General features: G+C 40.8%; 1 protein-coding gene across 8 annotated transcripts in view; it reads left to right on the top strand.

The window, feature by feature from the left end:
* The window catches only part of LOC133799970 (ent-kaurene synthase TSP4, chloroplastic), a 28,676-nt gene extending 10,821 nt beyond the window's left edge, over positions 1-17,855 (top strand). For all 8 annotated transcript variants that reach the window (XM_062237983.1, XM_062237962.1, XM_062237971.1 and 5 more), the window contains 4 exons: positions 16,022-16,237; positions 16,342-16,483; positions 16,842-17,087; positions 17,203-17,855. In XM_062237983.1, coding sequence (XP_062093967.1) covers positions 16,022-16,237; positions 16,342-16,483; positions 16,842-17,087; positions 17,203-17,535 — 937 coding nt within the window. In that variant the 3' untranslated portion in view covers positions 17,536-17,855. The remainder of the gene's footprint in view (positions 1-16,021; positions 16,238-16,341; positions 16,484-16,841; positions 17,088-17,202) is intronic.
* The last annotated feature ends 7,590 nt before the right edge of the window (positions 17,856-25,445 follow it).

Here is a 25,445-nt window from a genome sequence, read left to right as displayed (position 1 = left end):
TCCTTCAATCCTTTCACGAAGCTACCTTCCAAGATATGCTCCGGCACGTCGGGAACTCGCGAAGCTAGAGCCTCCCACCTCAAGCGATAATCCTTTACTGTGGTTGTTTGACTAACCAACATGAACTCTTCGAATATCGACCCAATCGGAGTTGCGCGAAATTGTAAAATCAACAATTGCTTCAATATTGCCCACGATGTAATCGACCTTCTCTGATTCTCCCACTGAAACCACGTAAGGGCGTCTCCGTCTAAGCCGACGATGGCCGTCCCTAACATTATTGGCTCGGGCATCTTGGTCAACAAGAAGTACCTCTCTGCCCTATATATCCATCCGGTCTGGGTTGTCACCGGAAAACAGGGGTAGCTCCATCCGGGGAGGACGGTAGTCCTGACTATACGTCGGGGCTGCATAGTACGAATCTGGTTGAACGGCAGCCGGTGGTCGACGCTGCTCGGAAGTTGGGGCCTGGGACGGATTTGAATGCACGATCGGAGATTCTGAAATCACATTCTGTGAAAATTCACCATCAACCGCCCTTCGATGTTGATCGACACTAGCTGCGGTACCCTCAGTGGTCGCCTTCCCCGAGGTTTGCAGTAAGGTCGCCAGATGAGTTACTAGGTAATCCATCTTCTTCTCCATGGCTGGCAACCTCTGGACTTCCAACTTCAGTGACTCTACCTCTTTGGGCAGCTGCTGGAATTCTGATCGGATGTTCGACATCCCTTTCTACAACTCTGACTGAACTGCCTCTAATTTCTGATCCCACATCTCCATCTGAATTTGTGGCTTCAGTCCCATTGTGGATATGGCTCTGATACCACTTTGATAGACCAAACCTGCCAAACAGAACCTAGTACACAACAAAGAATAGCACAATAGAGCAAAAAATGGAAGAAAATCAAGATTTGTATTGAACACTAGAATTTCGAGAGCCTAGCCTCTCCCCCCAAATGGGTTACACTTCACCAAATTCTTCCCACCCCTACACTGACCCACTAAAGAGCTTATATACTCTGTCCTACTCATTTACCGTGTACCCTCCCACACAAGCAACTAACTCACATAACAACCAATATACCCTCTGCCTAATTATCCTGTGCTGACACCCCCATCCTTACCCTTCCTATTCTTCCTAGCATATACAAACGTCACTAGAGGCCTATCAAATTGGCAGCTACGGCTATCGCTTTGACTGCCGTTTATGGGGTTTTTCATCCTCGACCTATTTCCATTCAATCCCCGAGCTCCATTTGGCCAAAAAACGCCCAGAAAAACCCGAACCAGTAAAAAAAATTGGCCATTTCCGATCATTCAAGAACAGTTATCCCCAAATTCATGCTTGAAATAAAACTTTATTTTTACAAAAGTCAGTACATTTGAGTATCCTAAACTCATGCAATTCATACTCCATCCAAAATAATCAAAAAACAAAAATTAATTATGGGTTTTAAATGTAAAACTGGGTATGGTAAAAAAATGGGGAGAAAAAAAAAGAAAAATTAAAGTAAATGAAGAAAATGGTATGAGAGAAATTATTTTTATTTCCGAATTCTCTATCTTTTAAAACATAGAACTAGGCTATATACAGCAAACAACTAAGACCCTTCATATTTAAAATTACATACAATAAATAGGAATTCCTATAGACTACGAAGCTTAAGCAACAATTGGAAACATAAATTTCTTGCTATCAACACCTAACAACCAATTACTTGCTTGATTTCCTACACTCCCCCTCAAACTAGATGATATATGCTAAACATTCCTAGTTTGGAGCTGTGTTCACTGAAATTAGGGCGATGGAGAGGTTTGGTTAAGATGTCAGCTGCCTGTTGTCTTGAGGGAACATGCTTCAAGGTGATGATCTTGCCTTCAATTTTCTCATTGATGAATTGACGATCAATTTTGACATGTTTGGTTCTATCATGATGGACTAGATTCTTTGAAATTGCTATAGCTGATTGATTATCACAGAAAACATTTATAGGGCCTTCAAGGCCGATTCTGAGTTCATCAAGTAAGCGTTTCAGCCACATTCCTTCACAAATTCCATATTCTAAGGCACGAAATTCTGCTTCAGCACTTCTGCGAGCTACTTCTTGCTGCGCCAAGATACGAAGATTTCCCCAAATATAGGAGCAGTATGCGGAAGTGGATCTTCGTTCAATGAGAGAACCTGCCCAATATGCATCTGTGTAGATTTTAAGATCCCTGTGAAAAGTTTTTCTGAACATTAGCCCTTTTCCTGGTGTTCCTTTGAGGTACCTAAGAATCCGATAGACAACATCCATGTGTTCCTCTGTGGGATTGTTGAGAAATCGACTAACAACACTTACAGCAAAGCTTATATCAAGCCAAGTGTGAGTTAGGTAAATTAATTTTCCCACGAGACGTTGGTACCTTCCTCGATCAACTTTTATTCCGTCTGTCTGTGCTCCAAGTTTGGTGTTAGGATCCATCGGTGTGTCAACTGGCTTGCATCCAATCATCCTTGTTTCCTGTAAGAGGTCGAGGACATAGTTTCGGTTAGTGACTGAGATGCCTAGGCTGGATCTTGCTACTTCGATCCCTAGGAAGTATCTTAATTGTCCTAGATCCTTTATCTCAAATTCACTGGAAAGGAGCTGCTTGAGATGAGTAATTTCCTCCATGAAATTTCCTGTAACCACAATATCATCGACATAAACTACTAACACCGTTAGTTATCCCCCTGCTGAATGTTTTACAAACAGAGTGTGATCTGACTGGCACTAAGTGTAGTCATCTCCCTTTAGAACTTTTGTAAACCTGTTAAACCAGGCTCGAGGGGGTTGCTTGAGGCCATAAAGGGATTTCTTGAGTTTGCACACCTTTCCCTTAGTGAATCTGCACTCAAATCCTGGAGGGATATCCATGTATACTTCTTCCACTAGATCTCTAATAAGAAATGCATTCTTTACATCAAGTTGGAATAAAGGCCATTCTTTGTTTATTGCAATCGACAAGAGAACTCGAATGGTGTTCAACTTAGCAACAGGAGCAAACTTCTCTTGGTAATCAATGCCATAGGATTGAGCGAACCCTTTGGCCAGTAAGCGGGCCTTGAGTCTTTCAATGCGTCCATCCGCCTTATGCTTGACTGAGAAGATCCATTTGCAGCCAACTGTGCGTTTGTCAAGAGGTAGATATGTGAGGATCCATGTTTCATTCTTTTCAAGTGCTCTAAGTTCTTCCATTGTGGCAGCCTTCCAACCAGGAATCTGTAGGGCTTCCTGGACCGATGTGGAAACCTGAACTTGGTCCAAGGAGGTGATAAAGGCTCTATATGTAGGAGATAGGCTTGAGTAACTCAAATAATTGTGAATGGGATGTTGAGTGCTAGAGCGTACCCCCTTTCTGTGAGCAATGGGGATGTTCAGATCATCTGACACATTTTCTTTCATAATAGGTTCAGGTCTAGCGTCTTCCTGTGTTTTTTCAAGGATGAATGGGATCAGATCATATTCTTGACCTTGTTGAGTTTGTATAGTGGCTTCTTCAATGCTTGCTTCTTTTTCCTTGAGTAAACCTGGATCACTTTGCTTGGGATGGGGACATGACTTGGAGAGATTGGATGAGTTGTTCTTGGATCATTTGATTTGGCTGAATGATGAGGTTGGGCCTCTTTGCTTGGAATGTGGATAGGACTTGAAGAGATTGGATGAGAATTTCTTGGCTTGTGATTCAACTGAATAGTTTGGAGTATGGGCAACGGAAGGAGTTGGTGATGTTCTTGAAAGAATTGTGTTGTGAGAAGAAGCATTCGAAGGAGAATCAACTGTATTGTCAATGAGAGAAACAAAGTCCCAATTTCGCAATTCCTAACTATGGTTCTCCCTCGGAATTGTAGAATTGGTGTAATTAGGCAGGTCTTCAAAGAAAGTGACATCCATGGAGTGGAACAACTTTTTGGAAATTGGACAGTAGCATTTGTAGCCTTTTTTATTGGATGAGTAGCCAAGAAGGATACATTTGGTGGCGCGGACATCGAGTTTGCTTCGGTGTGAGAAGTGAACATGGACAAATGCAACACAACCAAAGACACGAAGGGAAATTTGAGACACAAGATGTGAGTGAGGATATGATTCAAGAAGGATTTGCAGTAGAGTTTTGAACTTTAGGACTCGTGATGGCATTCTATCTATGAGATAGGTGGCTGTGAGGACAACTTCAGCCCAGAATCTTTTTGGAACATGAGATGAAAAAAAGTAAGAATCGAACTGCCTCAAGTAAATGGCGATTTTTGCGTTCGGCCACACCATTTTGTTGTGGTGTGTCGGCGCAGGAACTTTGATGAACAATCCCATGCGATTGTAAATATGGTCCAAGGACAGAATTGAAGTCACGAGCATTATCGGTTTTTAATACCTGAATGTTTGTTTGAAATTGGGTTTGAATCATTTTCTGGAAGTTTTGGAAAATCTGATTTGTTTCAAACTTTTCTTTCACGAGGAATGTCCAACTCAAGCGGCTATGATCGTCAACTAGTAACAAAAACCAACGTGTCCCACTGATATTTTGAACTTTGGATGGTTCCCAAATATCCCCCTGAGTGAGTGAGAAGGTGTTGACAGTTAGAAGAAAATAGGGTTTTAATGTTTTGATCTTTGGGATTCCTGGGAATAGGAATCGGTTCCTATTTCTATATTTAATGTAATTATTTATGTATTTCCTATATATACCTCCAGTCCTAGGTTGTACAAAATCATCAGTGAATAGAAATATAGTAAGAAACATTTTTTCCTCAGCATTTCATCATGGTATCAGAGCCACAAGGCTCGATTCTGTTCCCCCCTCAGTTTTCCTCCATTTTTTCCAGCGGTCGTCCCTCCTTCCAGTCGCAAACCAGTCCGGCGACACTCCAGGCCTCCGGCGAAGTCATTTGGCACTTGCTCCGGCGCTCAACCTCCAGTCGCTCCTCTCCGGCATCATCTCCAGCATCTCGGCCAGTCCAATCCGGCAGCAGTCCAGTCCGGCGGCGCTACAGTCGGCCCCTTGTCGCCCTCAGAAGCTCTCGGCCAGCTCTCGGCGCTTCAGTCGGCCCCCGTAGCCCTCAGTCGCTCCTCTCTCGGCTCTCTCCCTCACAGCAGCCTATCTCTCTGTGATGTCGAATAGTGAGGAAGTTACCTCTCAAAATATTGGGCCTCACTCAACCCAGCCCAATGAAGGTAACCCTAACCCTAACTCAGCCCACACTCAGCCCAGTGGGTCTATGGGCTCTCTTTATAACCTTGATAGTGGTTCACTAAATATTACAGCCCATAAACTTGATGGCAAAAATTATTTACAATGGGCCCAATCTGTCAAACTTGTTATTTGTGGTCGTGGTAAACTAGGATACATTAATGGTGATCTCCCTGCACCTCTTTTCAATGATCCTACATACAAGGTATGGCAAGCTGAAAATTCTATTGTACTTGCATGGTTAATTAATTCAATGGACTCAAAAATCAACCGCAGATATCTGTTCTTTAAGACTGCTAAGGAGGTGTGGGACGCTGCTCGGAAAATGTATTCTGACCTTGGTAACGCCTCTCAGATTTTCGAAATCCGTACCAAGCTTAAAAGAAATCAAGCAAGGTAATCAAACTGTTACCCAATATTTTTCCGACTTACAAGACTTGTGGCAGGAGCTCGATTTGTATCTGGATACCACACCACTATGTGCTAACTGCACTACAATCCAGCGGCAGCAGTTAGAGAAAGAACGAGTCTTTGAATTTCTTACGGGGTTAAACAGTAATCTTGATGAAGTTAGAGGTCGTCTGGTGGGTCGTGCCCCATTTCCTGACACTGAAGAAGCCTTCTCTGAGGTTAGACGTGAAGAAGCACGTCGTCGTGTCATGCTCACTACTCCTGACCTGCAGCCCATTGAAAGCTCAGCTGTCGTATCAAAATCTGGCCCTCCACCACATGGCAGATCCACTCCCGACCCTCGACCTAATCGTAAGGGTGATTGGCCTTGGTGTGATCACTGCCAACGTCACGGTCATTCTCGATCTACTTGTTGGGTTATCCATGGTAAACCACCCAATTGGACCCCTCGCCGCCAAAATGAAAGAAAGGCCTATCAAACTCAAACTGAGAGTACCAATGATCAGAATAGTGCTGGTACCCCTTCATTCAGTAAGGAACAACTTGCCCACCTAGACACTCTTTTGAGTCAATCATCCATAAAACCCAGTTCCGGTCCTGAGACTCATAGTGCCTCTGTTGCACACTCTGGTAATTTTTCTTCCACCTCCAACACACCATGGATCATCGATTCGGGCGCCAATGATCACATGACAGGTTTACCACATTTGTTTGATACTTATTCTCCATGTTCTACTAAATCTAGTGTCACAATTGCAAACGGCACCCATTCTCCTAATAGGCACTATTAAATTATCTGCTGACCTCATTCTTAAATCAGTTCTTTATGTTCCTTCTTTGAAATGCAATTTAATCTCTGTCCAAAAATTAACCAGTGATAATCATTGCTTCGCTAAATTCATGTCAAATTCTTGTCAATTTCAGGATCTATCATCGGGGAGGATGATTGGCAGTGCTAGGGTTCATAACGGACTTTATTTCTTTGAAAGGCAACATCCAGTTAACGAGCTCTCTTCTCTAGTATGTTTGGGTTCAAGTTCTATTTCTAATTCTTGTTCAAGTTCATCGTTTATTTCAAACTCTGTTTCAAAAACAATTATGTTATGGCATTGTCGACTTGGGTATCCAACTTTTTTATATTTCAAACACTTATTCCCATCGTTTTTTGTAAATAAGAATATTACTGATTTTCATTGTGATATTTGTCAATTTGCCAAGCACACACAAATTTTGTTCCCTCACAAAATATATACACCTTCCAACCCATTCTCTCTGATTCATAGTGACATATGGGGACCTTCCAAGGTCAATACTTCTCATGGTAAGCGATGGTTTATCTCTTTTATTGATGATCACACACGTCTCACTTGGGTCTATCTTCTTAAAAGTAAGTCTGAAACATGCCAAATTTTTCAGAACTTTCATCAAATGATCCAAACACAGTACCAAACATCTATAAGAATACTCCGTACCGACAATGGTACTGAATATTTCAATACCACTCTTGGTCCCTATCTTCTCAAAAATGGGATTGTCCATCAAAGCTCGTGTGTTGACACTTCGCAACAGAATGGAGTTGCTGAACGCAAAAATCGCCATCTCTTAGAAGTAGCTCGTGCTCTTATGTTCACTATGCATGTCCCTAAACATCTTTGGGGCGACGCTATCCTTACTGCTGCTTATCTCATTAATCGCCTCCCTAGTCGATCCCTTCAGTTCAAAACACCATATTCTGTTCTTCAATCTCTACATCCTCACATCTCTACAAATACTCTACCTGTTAAAGTATTTGGTTGCACTGCTTTTGTGTATGTTCACTCCCACCATCGGAGTAAATTTGATCCTAGAGCCATTAAGACTGTGTTTTTGGGTTACTCTCCTACCCAAAAAGGTTATCGGTGTTATTGTCCCATCACCAAAAAAACATTCATCTCATGTGACGTCACATTTTTCGAGGATACTCCTTACTTCACTCCCACATTGCTTCAGAGGGAGTCCAACCATCACCAGCAAGAAACTCAGTGGTCGTGGGGGTTAGAATTACCCTTAACAACTCTTTTTCCATTTACCTCTTCCACTCTACTTTCTTCTGAACCAGATATCCAGACTCTCCCTCCTGAACAAGAAAATCCACCAACCTCTCCTAAAAACACTGAACCAGAAGGACATCCTCAAGACCAAAACGTATAGAAAGAGATTCGGGTATATTCCAGGAGAAATAAACAAGTTATGAATCCTCAGCACAGTCAAACGCCCAATCCAGTGATGGAACCGCTTCCCTCAAAAGATCCAGGTATTCTCCCATCTAACAAACAGTCAGATCTAGATATTCCTATTGCATTAAGGGAAGGAACCAGATCATATACCCAACACCCCATTTCAAAGTTCATTTCTTACTCAAAATTGTCATCTCCATTTAAAGCTTTCACCTCGAATCTATCAAATGTTGTGATTTCCAGGAATATCGAAGAAGCTCTTGATTCTCCTAAGTGGAAAGCAGCAGTGCTTGAAGAAATAAGAGCACTTAAACATAATGGAACGTGGAAATTAGTAGATTCTCCTAAGTGGAAAGCAGCAGTGCTTGAAGAAATAAGAGCACTTAAACATAATGGAACGTGGAAATTAGTAGAGTTACCACCAGACAAGAAGGTAATAGGGTGCAAATGGGTGTTCACCGTCAAATTCAATGCAAATGGATCTATTGAGAGGTACAAAGCTCGGTTAGTTGCCAAGGGGTTTACTTAAACTTATGGAATTGACTACACGGAAACATTCGCTCCAGTTGCCAAACTCAACACTATCAGAGTTCTTCTCTCACTAGCGGTTAACATGGATTGGGAATTACATCAGCTTGATGTAAAGAATGCGTTCTTGAATGGGGAACTTGAAGAAGAAGTGTATATGAGTCAGCCTCCGGGATTTGAAGAATCTCTCAAGACAACCACAGTTTGCAAACTGAACAAATCTCTCTACGGCTTGAAACAATCTCCCTGAGCATGGTTCAATCGTTTCCTGAAAGTTGTCAAAGGGCTTAGATACATACAAGGCCAAACTGATCACACTCTCTTTGTCAAACACTTAGGAAGTGGAAAAATTGCGATACTAATCGTATATGTTGATGACATAATTATCACTGGTAATCACATTGAGGAGATAAACTCAATCAAAGAAATGTTGGCAAAGGAGTTCAAAGTCAAAGATCTCGGTGCTCTCAAATATTTTCTGGGTATGGAATTTGCTAGAAGTAAAAAAGGTATTTCCGTGTCCCAGAGAAAATACACTCTAGATCTTCTAAAGGAGACAGGAATGCTCGGAAGCAGACCCAGCAAAACTCCAATTGAGCTCGGAGACAAAAAGAAAATGTTTGAAGGAAGTCCAGTTGACAAGGGGAAGTACCAACAACTGGTAGGAAAACTCATCTACTTCTCACATACTAGACCCGACATTGCTTTTGCAGTGAGTCTTGTCAGTCAATACATGCATGATCCGTGTCAAGGACATCTCAATGCAGTGTATCGAATTCTGAGATATCTCAAGCAAACTCCAGGAAAGGGTCTTTTTTTCAGGAAGACAATTGAGAGAAAGGTTGAAGTGTTCACAGATGCAGACTGGGCTGGTTCAATTGATAATAGAAAGTCTACATCTGGATATTACACAATGGTATGGGGGAATGTAACCACATGGAGAAGTAAAAAGCAAACTGTGGTTGCAAGAAGCAGTACAGAAGCAGAGTATAGAGCCATGGCTCATGGAGTGTGTGAAGCTATATGGATCAAACGTCTACTAGAAGAATTGAAGATTAAATATGAAGCCCCTATTCGGCTCTACTGTGATAACCAATCTACTATCAGCATTGCACATAACCTTATACATCATGACAGAACCAAACACGTGGAAGTTGACCGTCACTTCATCAAAGAAAAAATTGACAGAGGAGTTATCAGCATTAGATATGTGCATACTAATCAACAGCTTGCTAATATTCTCACAAAGGGACTATCTGAACAAACATTTGATTTTCTTGTAAACAAGCTTGGACTCATCAATATCTATAGTCCAGCTTGAGGGGGAGTGTTGACAGTTAGAAGAAAATAGGGTTTTAATGTTTTGATCTTTGGGATTCCTGGGAATAGGAATCGGTTCCTATTTCTATATTTAATGTAATTATTTTTGTATTTCCTATATATACCTCTAGTCCTAGGTTGTACAAAATCATTAAGAAACATTTTTTCCTCACCATTTCATCGGAAGGCTTGAGAGGGTTGATGAGGTCTTGGGGCAAAAGAGTGACAAGAGTCCTTAGAAAATTGTCAAATATCACACCGGAGAGATTGAGGGTTTATATTGACAAATAGGGATGGGAATAAGTGTTTGAGGTACATGAAATTTGGCTGACCTAGACGGTAATGCCCTAATGTGATTGTAGTGATTTTATTGGACTAGTTTGCTGATGTAAGAGATTGACACTGAGAGAGACAACAACAATTTCCATGGTTAGACTCGAGGTTTTGATTTTTACAGATACAAGCCCTTATTGAACTCAGCTTGGCCTATCATCATCCTCGATTCCACATCGTGAAAAACACAAAAATTAGCAGTAAACTTGGCTTCACAATTAAGATTTCTGTAACGCCCTGCTAATTAGGGTCCGTTACCAAGTGTGTTTAAACTAGTGTTGGACTTGCTAAACAAGTCATTTGGACTAAACATGTGATTAAGCTACAAAAGGTTTAGGTATTTAAAATTTTGATCAAGTCATAACCATTTCATTAAACCCAAAAACATATTCGTTACACGGGATCCCAAAAACATTAGTTTAAAAAAAAACTGGTTACAACATCCAAATTACATAGTAGGCTGACCTAGGCGGCAAAAGGTGGGTACAACCCTAGCTTCCTTAAGAATCTTGGTCGTGGTGGTCGAGCGGACTGCATATGTACATGTTACTGCTAACACCCTCTTACTCATGGCTGGTTGAGCTTCTCTTTACCTTTATCTACACCACAAAACATCCGTAAGCCAAAAGACTCAGCAAGAAAACATATTAAACAATTCACAGAGTAATATATCTGCCAAACAGTAATAATTGAATCTGATGTTCTACAAATTGGCAACCATAGAGTTGCACAAGTGCATGTCGCACTATCTTTCCATTTGTTTGGCATCCGAGCCAGTCAAGTGCGTGTTGCACTCTCAGGGTGGCCCAGCCATGGTGGCCTGCACTCTACGTGCATAATGCCAACCTCAACTTATAAGCTGAGTCCTACTGATCCTTGACTCATAAATCGAGCCTCACAAGCCCCTGACTTATAAGTCCAAGCTTAAGATCCTCAGCTTATAAGACGAGTCTCTCAGAATTTAGTGAATGTTTGCTAATAAGTCGATCTCCAATTCACATCCTAATAATCCCCTGGTTTATAAACAGAGCTTTCTAGTTACAACAGACAATCACATATTTCATTTAACATTCACACCTATAGATACAATGTATTATAATACACTCAGGCAACAATCATAGGCATAATCATATTCGTGCGCATTCCAGTGTACTTAACCAGACATTTACAAACATAATTATAATCATGCTCATTAACAGGGCTAAAGCCTTAACCATGTCTATATTTAGCCATGGGGCTAATCCCTAATCACACATTTACATACTAGGTGCAATTTTCTTACCGTCAGTCCAAATGCAAGTTACTAGCGACGCCTTCTTGAGTACAATCCCTGATTCGAGCCCTTAGCGTTGACCTAGTCACAACCATAATAAGGAATTTCATCAACAATGAGGGAATAAAAGCTTCCAAACCAAGTCCTAGCCTCTGGGACATTGAATTCCACCCAACGCGGAAGTAGAATCGATCCCGAGCCCAAAAGGTTAAGTTCCTGAACTAAAAACCTTCGCAGGGCCAAAAATCCCCTTGAGGGCTGCGACTCCATGATTCCATGCCGCGACCCGCCTCTAATCAGAGGCTCGGCCTCCCCAAATATCAGACATGCACTGCGACCCATCCCTTGCGGCGCCGCAGCCTGCCCTTGCCTCTGAGCCAACCCGACTCCCATTTTTCCCTTTGAGGGCCGCGACACACCAAGAATAGAGCTGCGGCCAAGCCTTTCGAACCCAGAATTTCTGGGTTTTTTCCTTAGCCGAACCTATCAAGAAACAATCCAATTATATCCCAATCTTTCAATTCAATCCCACAATCAACATAATCCTTTCCAACAGCAAATATCTAGCTAATTACTAGATTAAAACTCATCAACAAATCTCAAAACTCAACCTCCCAATTACCAAGCATGCATGGACTTAAGCTTTAGACAAAACCACAAAATTAACATGAACAGGTTTCGAATTCAAGCCCTTACCTCTGATATGATGATCCCCAGAGCTAATGTCCTAGTCCCCAAGCTCAATACCTCAATTCCTAGGCTTTGTTCTTCAGTTTTCCCCAAAATTCTTCCCAAGCTTCATGAGATAGAGAGAAAACGAGGGAGAGAGAAAGAGTGAGTTGCTGAGACTTTCCTTCCTTTAATTTCCTAAACCATCTGAGAAGTTCCCAACCCACCAAGTCCTATACTTGGACAGAAATGACCAAATTGACCCTTTGCTCTTAGCCTATTCATCACATGCTTCCAAGGGTAATTTTGTCTTTTGTCTCATACCCCGCTACTCCCAATTTACATCTTATAATTCCCATTACTTTCAATACTCTCACAAGATTACTAAATAATTTCCCATTACCTGCTAAATCCCGGTGATGTACTAAACTACTAAAAATACCCCCAAGCTCACCCCGAGCCGGGTATTAAACCCTGTTGGGACTTTTCCGCTAACTTGCTCATCAGGATCGCCTCACGTCGAGTAACTCAAATATATCCACATAATAATGTGGTCTCAATCACACAAACATATATTTGCATTTATACCATGAACAGGTCAAATTACTAAAATGCCCTTCTTATAAGAAGCGAGCCCACGTACACATTTAATAATTCTAAACAGGCAAGCATAATCATATTATAATATAATTTACATAATAACATGCTCATACTATAATAACACATAATTAACTCAATTATTGCCTCCCGGCCCCCTAATCTAGGCACTAAATCAAATTAGGGAATTTGGGATGTTACAATTTCTATTCAGTTTGCTCACTGAGATTAAATTATAATCAAGTTTGGGAATGTAAAGAATAAAATTTAAACAAGACTTGGTGTGATTGTTATGGTCCCAATTCCGTCTATTCTCGAACATGAGCCATTTGCTATGTAGATAATGCTATCATTGGAGCATTTGCTAAAAATGAAAATAGTGATCTATCACCTGTCATGTGGTCTGTAGCATCGGAATCCACAATCCAATGGGTATGAGGGGTTTGAATAACCTAGAGTGCATGAGTGTTGCTTTATTGTGCAACTAAAGAGAAATATTGAGAAGAACTTTGTGCTGCCATAGAGAAATACCAGTAGAGACGAGGCAAAGAAGCACGGATGAGTGGTGTGCCGGAGACGAGGAAGACGCCTGAAAAAGAGGTCGTCGGAGGCAGTCATGCAGCTTTGCTGGGTGTCACAGGCTGACATTTTGATAGCGGAAATGCTCGTGCAACACCTTGACTCCTCTGAGCCAAGGTCAGCCTTCCAACCATTCGAATAACAATGGGCACATTTTTCGCGCGACCGTGTGTCTCTGCACACTTTCGTCTCTCGAACAACTCTCGCTAAGTCATGCTCTCAAACATCTATGAGTGCAACCATGCATCAAGGCTATCTAGTCAAGGCACTCACACTGTCCATAGGTTTTTACTATGGCAAGGCAAATCCCAACATCGATGCTCACCCAGAGATTCACAAGGCAAGAGAGCATGTGTGGCCAATAGCTAACACCAAGCTGACGTGCCAACACCTCTCATCATGCCCCATTCGATACTATCTGATTAGCTCACGTCACAGACCAAGGACTTCCATACGTCCATGGTCCAATCCTCAAGGTACCATGCCTTCACACATGTTGGTAGGCCCTTGAGACTAGCTGCCAGACTAATAGCACACCCTCCAATGCTTATATGCTAACAAGTCCCACGAATGACTTCCCGTGCCATCTTGTGTCGAGACTCGTGGCCATGGCGCACCACGATGTCTCTCGAAGGTTCGAGCCACGTTCCATGCAAGTGGCATCCAGACAAGCCAAGGGAACTATACCCCTAAACCTCTGGCAGCACACTTCGACGCACTGCCGGGACGACCAGGTAATGTCCATGAGTACTCCTACTCATGGAGACATATGAGTCCCCTCGTGGTCCTCATATGCCCGTCCTACTAGTCCTCCCAACTAGTAGTAGCTCACTTGACACTAGGTGCTCCCCCTACAAAGAGCCTTTTGACCTTTTAGCCTTCTACTAGGAACATATATGATTTTTGCTTGGGAGACATATTTGGCTCTCAGCTCGCCAATTATCCGAATCTCCCAAATCCGATTGCACCATAGCATTCATTGACCCTTCAATATGGAACCTACCAAGTCCCGTCCATTTCCAGGCAATATTGAAGATATTTACAAAAATGCCACTGTTGTACAAACTAGGCATTAGCATGCTCACCAGCCTGCACCCTCGCGTGCGCATCTGACCGAGCACCATCCTAGCTTGTAACATGCCCTCAAGGCTGGCATGTTACACTGGGCTCCGCAGTTCGGGGGTCCGCCAATCGGAAGCTGGGCAATCTCCTTGGGTCGGAGGTGAGAATAGAATAACACTCGAAAATAGTTTTCTAAGATTAAACTTCAAGAATACCAAACCCTAAATTTTTAAGAGAGGGCTAAAGAAAAATTGAAAAATAAATCCCAATTTTGAGCTTCTATTGCTCTAATACCATGAAGAAAATGGTATGAGAAAAATTATTGTTATTTCTATATTCTCTATCTTTTACAACATAGAACTAGACTATATATACACCAAACAACTAAGACCCTTCATAGTCTAAAATAAATACAATAAATATGAATTCCGATAGACTAAGAAGCTTAAACAACAATTGGAAACATAAATATTTTGCTGTCAACATGGCTTGATTTCCTACCATAATAAATTCGAGCCTTAAAAACAGATGACCTTGCTCTGATACCAAGCATCAACCAACATTAATCAATAATTATTATGCTCAACCATTACACATTTATTCATCATATTTAAGGCATCAAAATTGATAGTAAGAGAAACATTGTTACCTTGTAATAATGGCAATGAATCCTCATGCTTCACCATATGCTCATCACATTCCAGCAATCTACACCGAGAAAACAAAGGGTGCAATGGCATGATGAACACTACTCTTTCGCTCTCTAATCACTGATGTATCATGTCCATCTCACTCTATGCACCATAAGGGTATAACCCCTTTTAATGAGAGATAAAGGGCCTATTGGGCCTAGATACCCAATGAGAGAGAATTAGTTGTCTTGGTCCAATGGGCTGTCCAAAGATGTTTTAGAGTGTCCATGGGCCTCAAGCGTGTTAGTATGTTATGTCCATCCCATTATGGCCCGATAATAATACTATGCTCAAATATGGATGCTAATGTTGGTACATCCATCATGCCGGTTGGATTTCAACCATCAAAAAAGAAGAAGAAAAAAGAAAAAAAATCTAACTGTAGAAAAACTGCGGGATAACGATTGTAATGTTAATAAAAGATATCTCAAACTATATATATAAAATAAAGTAATGATAGAGACACTCACAATCCACACACAAAGTATGTACACTATCACGTGTTATTAATATTAACCACTTATTAGCTTTATGTGGGACTCACATTTTGATTTGTGGGCTTATAAATGATCCTCGTAGTTTGGTGTGAAATGTTTCTGATATGTTAACACAGAATAACAAAGCTAAAATAATCAACTCAGTAGTTCAAACACTTCACAGTCAGCCTTTTCATTGAAATACCAAGAATTCGAGAGCTTGGTTCTCTCCAAAATACAATAAACTCTCAGACAAAAATCACACCCTCTCACACTAACCAAACACACTATATACTAAGGCTTACGGCTCTATCATATACCCCAACATACCAAACAATTTCCCTTCTAACTAACTCTATTCCTTCTCTGCTGACTTGGCATTCATTTGCTTCTATCCTTCCTGGCATACACGTAGGTCAGGGGTGGTCTATCAGTTTCCTTTTATTTTATCATATTTTTATATAGTATTAACATTTCAAGTATATGAGCATTGTGGTCGTAGGCATAGTTTATTGGTACTACACCTCTCCACAAAGAGAAGGTCCCAAATTTGAATCCCCTCACCAGTGTCAAAAAAAGTATATAAGTATTTTCTTGTCTTTATATTCTAAATTATTAAAGGAGATAATTTTTTATTTTGCCAACCGGTTGAAGCAGGTGGGTTGTAGAGAATAGGCTGGATAAGCTAAAGTTTGCTAGGCAGAAGCTGGCATACTGTTACTTTTCTGCTGCTGCTACTCTTTCTTCTCCTGAATTATCTGATGCCCGCATATCATGGGCTAAAAACGGGGTACTTACTACAGTGGTTGATGATTTTTTTGATGTTGGAGGTTCAGAAGAGGAACTATTAAACCTCATTCAATTGATGGAAAAGTATGTTTCCGATGTTGCATTTGCCTTTTTAATCCATTTTGGTTATTATCCTCCTAGTTATTTACCAAACAAAGGTGATCAAGCTTTGTGTTTTGTAACCACAGGTGGGATGTAGATGTCAGTGTTGATTGTTTATCCGAGCAAGTTGAAATTGTTTTTTTAGCACTTCGTGGCACGATCTCTGAAATTGGAGCAAAAGCATTCATGTGGCAAGGACGTAGTGTGACAAATCACATAATAGAGATTGTGAGCTTGAATTTTTTCTTCGTTCATGTTTTCATTAATTTCTCTTCTTTCTCATATAGTTTTTTAAATAATATACTTCAATTTGTTGCCATTCTGAAAGCACCAAAGTATTAATATGTATACTCTTAAACATCATACAAAGAATGTCTATAATGATTCATCTATTAGTATTCAGTGCTTATATACTGCTCATGTGTGTGGTGTAAGATCTTTTCTGATTGAATGGAAGAAAAAAAAAAAGAAAAAGATTCGTATGGAAATCTCAGTGATATGATAATGTATGTAGTTTTTGGGAATCTTTCCTACGTCGAACTGTGTTATGCACTCAATTGCTGATGGAACTTTGTTTAATTTACAGTGGCTGGATTTGCTTAAATCTATGTTGAAGGAAGCTCAATGGTTGAAATACGAGACCGTGCCAACAATAGATGAGTACATGAAAAATGGATACATATCATTTGCCTTAGGACCTATAGTCCTTCCAGCTCTTTACTTAGTTGGACCTAAGCTTTCTGAGGATGTTACAAGACATTCCGAGATCCATTATCTATATAAACTCATGAGCACTTCGGGACGACTTCTAAATGATATCCATAGCTTCAAGGTAACTTCTCATTTCCTCTGGTCCACAAGATACCTTATTGAAACAAGAAACATAAATACAAGTTTTCCTTGTGATGAGTTTCTGGCGTTTTCTAATCACTCAGTGGTTATTGCAGAGAGAATCCAAAGAAGGAAAACTGAATGCAGTGTCATTAAACCTCCTGGTGCATGCATCTTGTTTTGGTTCTGGTTCTTCTTCTGAAGAAGAGACCATTAATGAAATGAAAAGTGTTGTAGGCGCTAAGAGGAGAGAATTGCTGAGGCTAGTTTTTAAGGAAAAAGATAGCATTGTTCCGAGAGCTTGCAAGGACTTGTTCTGGAAAATGAGCCAAGTGTTGCACTTATTTTATGCCAATGACGACGGATTCACCTCAAATGAGATGATCAATGTCACAAAAGCAATAATTGAAGAACCCATAACTGACAGCAATTTGAAGTCTAGAATATGAATCAAATGTTAAAAAATCAGGTGCAATTAATGATCTCTGCAAATAGTCAACCAGTCTAGCTGAGGATGGAGAATAAGGTCTGAGAATAAGGTGCAATTAATGATCCCTGCAAATCAAACCTAGCCGATGATTTTTTATATATATACTTTTAAGTTGGATCATTCACATAGAATATGTGCTTTGCTTGTGTTGCCATTATAATTGAGTTAGCTATGTGCCCATTCGATTAACATAAACTAATATGAAACCTACATCGTCTTCTCTTTTACTACGATATCACTTTTCACTTAATCACATAAGAAAATAAGTATTTGAATTTTGATATTGTCTAAATCCTAAATTTCTTTAACTACTCCATGAAAAGTTATATAACATTCTACATGATTTTTGTCTTTCAAACTAGTGATTTGCATAGTTCTAGTAATAATACTTGTCGACCTTCGATTTGGTCAACGACACAAAGTCACAAAAAACAATATGAATTAGAGAACTGAATGCAAGAAATTGGTAATAACTTACGTCAACTTAGTGTATTTATCGATGTGAAAACCCAAAACCTGCGATCGGCGAATAAGGGTTCACTGAGTTTCACAAGCCCTGAAGATAAATACAAGCACTATATATAAAATCATTATTTCTCTCTCAATACAAAATATTGTGTGCTTCCAAAAATGAATCATATGAGTCTTATTTATAGGGTCATGGGTGTACATATGGGTCATGTTCAACTGACGTTACAAGCATAACAAAATAATAATGATATTTACATTTAAATTAATAAATATCTCTTAAATATCTAACTTATAACTGTTTCTAAGCATTTGTCTCGGTCCATCGAGCAGCTCTAGACGTATGCCTCTGCACCCATTCTTTTCCTGCTGCTCAGCATTTTCCTTGCGCCTATCGAGCAGCTCAATTTTTTTTCTGATACTCTGGTCATCGGTCGACCAGTACTTCATTAATAATAACCACGTGCTGCTCATGTGCCTCTCTAACATGCCATGTCATCCTGCAAATATTTTGGGAAACATTTGCCCTGCAAGTTTATTTTAATGCGAACAACATTTAATAAACTTACTTGACCAACAATCTTGGTAACCTGTCACATCCGACTGTACTTACTTTCTCGAAAAGGTAAGTAATCATGACATTTTCAGTTTCCTAGAACCGATTTGAGAGTTATTGTGGTCTCCCATGCATTGAAACCCTACTCTCATCATTACTCACCAGAAATATCCCGAGTAGTATAAATACAAGCCCCTTCACTCCTTTTCACTTTTACCCAAACTTTCTCTTTCCTCAAGAACTCTCGGACTCTCCTAAAACTGTCATGCTTTTCTCAGTGCGATTCAAAGCTTTTGGAGCAACTTTGAGAGCAATTTCGAGCAATTTCTTCGTGATTTCTTCAACAATCTTCATTCCAAGTAAGTTTTTGAGCAAACTCTTCAGATTTTGTAACAATTTACCTGCATTCTGGTTGTGATTTTTCTGTTTTCATAACTAGTTTTGCATTGTTCTTGGGGAGTCTTTGGGTAAATCGGATTTAGGCAAAAAAACACTCAGAAATACTATGCTAAAATAGATATTTTAGGCAATATAGTGCATAAAACAATGTTTTGGGTTTGTTTACACTGATTTTGGGTCCAAAATCGAAGTGAAAATTTGATTTAGGGTATTTTGAAGTTCAACCGCCTGGTTTTGAAGTTGAAAAGTTTTTTCGCTCAGTTTCACTTTTTAATCTGTTTTTTCAACCTGCCCGCAGGTTGTTTTTGTTTGTACTCAGGTAATGTTGGTCAGATAAAAGCTTAACTTTTATCTACGAGCAGTACTATCCTTTTTTTTTCTTTTGTTATTCTTTCTCTATTGGTTGTAGATTCTCACTTCCCCTTATTCTTCTCAGATATTCATGCATGATCCCTGGGGAGGTGAGAGGCCAATAAACGAAGAGCTTCTGAATCTGCTGTTTGAAGACGCAGAACCACCTACTTTACCTGTTCCAACAAATACAGCATCACTAGTACCATTGACCAGCTATCTCGCTGCTAGCCCCTCCATGGCGCGAGTTAAACATGTTGCTCATAGGAAGAAGAAAATTCCTGACCCTCACATCGGTCAGCACGCGACCAATGCTGAAGAACCATCTACAACTAATCGACCTTCCATACCCGAGTAGCCTCCGAAGATCCTCCTTTACCGAGCCTTTGTAAAAGTGTTCGTAAAAAAGGATATACCATGGTATGTTGCCTCTCCTAGCATTATATCGAGCAGGATGGTGGCCAATTATCCCAATAAGTATGGCCTTCTTGGGATTACACTCTTAAAGCCAACCCCCGACAAGAGGGCAAACGTGCCCGAAGGTGCTTACAGTGCATGGTCAAGGTATCATATCGAGACATCTGCCTCTGCATGAATACTTTCGAGGAGTGGCGAACTACTTCGACATTTCTCCCTTCCAAATCACACCAAATGGGTATAGAGTGTTATCAACACTCTACATTCTTTACCATCATAAGAAATGGCCCGTACCCACTCCTCATGAAATCAACTATCTGTTCGATTTGAAATCCAACCCCAACCAAAACAACACGGGGTTCTTCCACTTTTTCCATCAGGAATTGCTTGCACCTTTTTGACTGACGTCACCTACAAGTCCAACGTGGGCAAGTATTTCCAAAAATATTTTCTCACGACTGACCTTGTAGCGGACAACCTGTCCTTCTCTTGGGGAGGTATTTTTCCTTCTTGAAAAATTTCTTTTTTAAACTTTTGGTCGTGTATTTCCATTTTATTCATAATCTACTCTGTCGATTATAGGCCCATGGTTCTGACCAGAGCCTACCTTTAGTATGGTAGAGAGGGTTGTTGCCTTATCCAGCACGACCACCATCAAAAAAAGCGTCAAGGAGCTAGTTACTGAGAATAACCTATGGCCAGTCGGCCTTTTGGAGCCTCACCAAGAGGTGAAGGAAACGACTGTTGGGAGTGCCACATGAGAAGGTGTTGAGGAGGCCTGCTAACCCCAAGAATTTTCCCAACCACTTAGGCGTCGAGCAACGGCTGGCATTGCCATAGGAGTCGGTACCCTCCCCTCGACCAGACATCCCCCCTTCCCATGGGAAGGGAAGACAAAACTTCCTGACCATTCTGGTCGAGGATACGACTCATCCGGGGACGAGAATGGTATGGATTATTCAACCCTCTTAAATATGTTGCCCATTCCTATTTGCATGTTTGACAGGAATGGCAAATTTATCTTTCCAACGAGTAGCTTTAACCCAGATTTCTTTGAGGAGGGTAATCTTTGTAGTAGTAATAGATTAGATAAAGTATCGACCAATAGCTTTAGTTTAGGTATAATATTTAGATTTTTCTCTTGTCGATCTCTATAAACCCTTGTGGACACTTTAACTAACTTTGTTTGTCTCTTTTTCAGTCATGCAGGCAAACAATGTTTTTGACATTTACGCCTCAGGAGGCAAAACCACTGGCTCGAAGAAGTCAAGCAGGAGAGAAGCTGGTGCTACGAGTGGGGAACCTTCGAGCAAGAAGGTTTGATCAATAGAGACTCCTCTTCCCACTAGGTCAACTACGCCTACTCCGTCCTCTCAACCCGAGTCTTCCACCGAGCAGGCAGTAGATCCTGTGGTGAGAGAAATGTTGTCCAATGCCTCCTACTCCACCATCGACAAGCTGCAGAAAATAGCCAAACATCGACTCAGCAAAGAATTCCTTCGTTGAAAACTGACCATGATATTGGTCGCAGTTTCAACGAACTGCTCGCTGTAAGTCTTTTCTATCTTGCACTTCTGATTGAGAACAATATTTTTTTTCTTTCACTAACGTTACTTTTATGTTGTTCGTAGGCTCTCCTAACTTTGAACAATGGGTGGCGTTGCTCTGAAGAGGACAACTCTAAATTCAACCAGGATCAAGGCTTGCGATGAGGAGCTCAAGGCCCGTGTCAAAGAGCTTAAAAGTACCAAGGAGGACCTGGACAAAGTTGCAGCCTTAAAAGAGAAGTACAAAGCTGCATCGAAGGCCAATCATGACGAGGCAGTCAAGCTCCAGGATAATCTGGTCGCCAGGCTAATGAGCTCGAGGAGAAGGTGAAGCTGCCTGAGGAGATTAATGTAAGCAACCTTAGAGGTTTCAAGGTGCTACCTTCACCTATTTCTACATGTTCTGGAAAAATAATTAAGGTGAAAAATTTGATTATCTCCCCGAACAGATAAGGGAAACCGAGCTTGCTTAATGTGTTGCTCGACTGGAGGAGGAGAAGAATGCCCCTGCATCTTTTGAGATTTACTTGGCCACGATAATTAATGGAGGAGAAGAGGAAGCCGGAGTATCCGTCGACACACAACCCCATCAAGACCCTCCTGCTCAGTGATCAAATTTTTATATGTAACTAGAACACCTGAACAGTTTGTTCGCGGTGTTAAGACAATTTTCTGCCTAAGGCAATTTATTTACTTTTAATATTTTGAATTACATCAGAGCGGAAAATGCTCGTGGTGTAAAGATATTTCATTTCGATATTACAACTTTTATTATAATATCCGCTTGTATGACCAAACCTAGCATTACACTTTATTATTTCACAAAATTTGCCAAATCTTTTGAAAAATACTCTAAGTGTCATAGTATGTTTTCCATTATTTTTCACGTGTGTTTACATATGTTTATAATATGCTTTGCTTGCTTAGTTTCTTATATGCCCCCCAAGTGATCAAGGAGTTTAAGGTTCTCGATAACTTGCCATTGACCAATACATGCTCGAATAATACTACTCACGTACTTATAAACAATCAATGATAATGTAGCGTCCCGAATTTGCTAATAAGGCTTAGGGTCTTGATTGGCATGTCTGGAGGGCAATACGTGATTTATTATGTTAATACGTAAATTTGATGAGTAGGTGATTAGAAATGCATCTTTAGGTGAATGAAATATGCATGTGGGCCCCATTTGGTTTTAGGGGCAAGTTTGTGATTTTAGCCCGTTGAGGGCATAAATATAATATTGTGAGTCTTACCACATGTGAGTGGTGATATATTTGTGATGCACGATCCGAGACAGTCCTAGGGAGCGATTTAGCTAGAAAGTCACAACAGGGTCAAATACCCAGCTCGGGAGGAGCCTAGGGGTATTTTGGGAACGTAAAATGTGTGTTAGGATTTATGGAGTAACGGGTAGTAGTTTGTTAATGATTTGGATATGTCGGGATTAATGGGGATTTATAAGAATACTCGGGGACTTAACGGGATATGACAAATGACTAAATTGCCCTTGGGTTACCTAAGGGGTTAGGATAAGTTTTAGGGGCAATTGTGTCTTTTGGTAAGGGATATACTTGGATTTATTTGACTGATAAGGCACTAGAAGAGGTTAGAAGGGGAAAAATAATCAGAAGGAAGCTCTCTCTCCAAATTCGGTTCTCTCTCTTTCAAAGCTAGGGAAGATTTTCTTGCTGAAAATCAAGGGAGGATGTAACGCCCTACTACCTTAGAGCCGTTACTAAGTGAGTTTAAAATGTGCAATTAACTCGTTAAGCGAGGTTTTTAGAACAAAAATGTGATTTAAACAAAAAGACAAGGCTGTAACCTTTAAAAGTACTCTATTTCATTAAAAGTTCAAGAGTTTAACATTCGGGATCCCAAAACTTGGTTTATAAAATATTTACAACTCAAAACAAGTTTATAAGTAGTTAACCATCAAAACTAGGGTTTGTACAACCATTTCTCAAAAATATCCCCAACCAAAGCAGTCGGGCAGGCCAAACATGTACGCGCCGCCCCCACACTCTCCGTACTCATGGCTGGTTGACTTTCTCTTTGCCCTTACCTACAACACAGAGCACCCGTGAGCCGAAGCCCAGCAAGAAAACTCAAACAGTACATAACATATGCATAATATACAGTCACTACAACAGATAGCTCATAACTAGTCAGACAGTCCATATAATCAAACACATATACGGCCATGCCGTCCCAAAGGCGTTACCAAAGCCTGGGATCTCGGTCTATACCGTAAGGATATCCCATGTATCCACTGGGGTCTCACCCTAACCACGAGCACTCCATGTGCTAAGTGGTATTCCCGGCCCCACTGCCGTTCTTGGCCCTTTGCCGTTCCCGGCCCTTCGCCATTCATTCTGCTATTTCCACATTTAGCATTCTCAAATAACAATCAAATATATAATCATTCATGTAATGCTACATCCTAGCAATAATACAATCTAGGGCCGCGCCCTGCAACAAAACTATGGGCCCAAGCCCTGCTCTACGGGTTCTACAGTTTTCTTACCTGTATCCCGAGCTTTCTGATGCACTAAGGTCGCGAGCACAGTCCTCTAACCCGAGCCTCTCCAAATACCTAGTCACAACACATATAAAACATCCTTTACTAATCAATCCAAAACCACTTCCCGGGACCAATCCCACACTCTCGGGATCCCCAAATTCCTAAAACAATTCATCGGAAACAACCCCCTAACCCCTGGAGCAAAAGCTCAAAATTGCAAAATTTCCATGCTCTGAAACTGGCCTAGCACCGTGGCGCTGCCCTAGAGGGCCGCAGCGCTCAGCAAGTCAGAAAGCCTTCCCTTGTCCTGAAGCAGCCTCGCGCCGCGGCGCCCAAGAACAGGGCCGCGACGCTCCTTCGCGAACCCAGAAATCTGGGTTTTTCCCCTGCATTTCCCCGAGCCAAAACACTCCCAACTCATCCCAAACTCATACCTAAGCCCCAAAACCAATTCAAAACCCCAAATAGACCATTCAACAACCTATAAACATCATAACCCAGCTCAATTACACAATCACTCCCATAAATCACACTTTAGTTTCATGCCTTAATAATTCAAACCAGAAAGTTAAAAGCTTAGACCCAAACCTAAACCACACTTCAAACTCCATAACTCATAACAGAAATAAACTTTATAATTGCACAGAATCCTTACCTTGAATGAAGAATCCAACCCTAAGCTCCCTTGCTTCCAACTCCAAGCTAAGCCTTCTAATTCCACAAGCTGAATTCTCACAAAACCAGCCATAGCTATCCTTAAATTCCCACTCTTACTTTCTAAAATCAAGCTTAAAACTCAGTAAAACAAGATAAATTCTTACCTCAGAACAAATCTTGACTCTTGTTTGGCTTCAATTACTTCAACCCACCTTGATTCCTCCTCTAGGTTCCAAACTCAGCTTCCTTCCTTTTCTTCTCTTTTCCTCTAGGTTTCTCCCAATTTCAGCATAAACAAAACATGTCCCAAATGAAATAACGTGCATGATCCTTTTCCTTCAGCTGAAGTGATCTAAACCCCTGCCAAATTACCATCCTATCCTCTCATAGTTAACCTCTCCTAACTAAACCTCAAGGGCACTCTTGTCCTTTCACCTATATTACAATTCTACCATTTCTTCCACCTAAACTTGTTACTCTCAGCAGTTACTAATGGTTACCCAGGTTACTTAATCACCAATAACCATTAACCACAAATTCTCAACTCAACTCACAAAAGTCCCCAAAGTACCCCAAGGCTCCTCCCGAGCCGGGTATAAAATCTCGTTGTGACTTTTGAGTTATCTAGCTCTCTAAAACCATCTCGGCACGTGCATCACATTAATATCACCACACCCACATGGTACAAACCACATAGTATAATTATCACATTTATGCCCTCAACGGGCTAAGATTACCAATTTACCCCTATCATGCAAACGGGGCCCACATGCATATTTATACCACCTAAACATGCATTCTAATCACATATTCATTTAAATTCATATATTATCATATTAATTCACTTATTGCCCTCCAGGCACGCTAATCAAGGTCCTAAACCTTATTAGCAACTTGGGGTGTTACAGAGGAGGCTTGAGGATTGAAGGAAGTGAGGTCTAGAAGTAGTT

The sequence above is a fragment of the Humulus lupulus genome, chromosome 1 (genome assembly GCF_963169125.1).
Source record: "Humulus lupulus chromosome 1, drHumLupu1.1, whole genome shotgun sequence".
Taxonomy (NCBI): Eukaryota; Viridiplantae; Streptophyta; class Magnoliopsida; order Rosales; family Cannabaceae; genus Humulus; species Humulus lupulus.
This window is presented reverse-complemented; position numbering and strand designations above follow the sequence as displayed.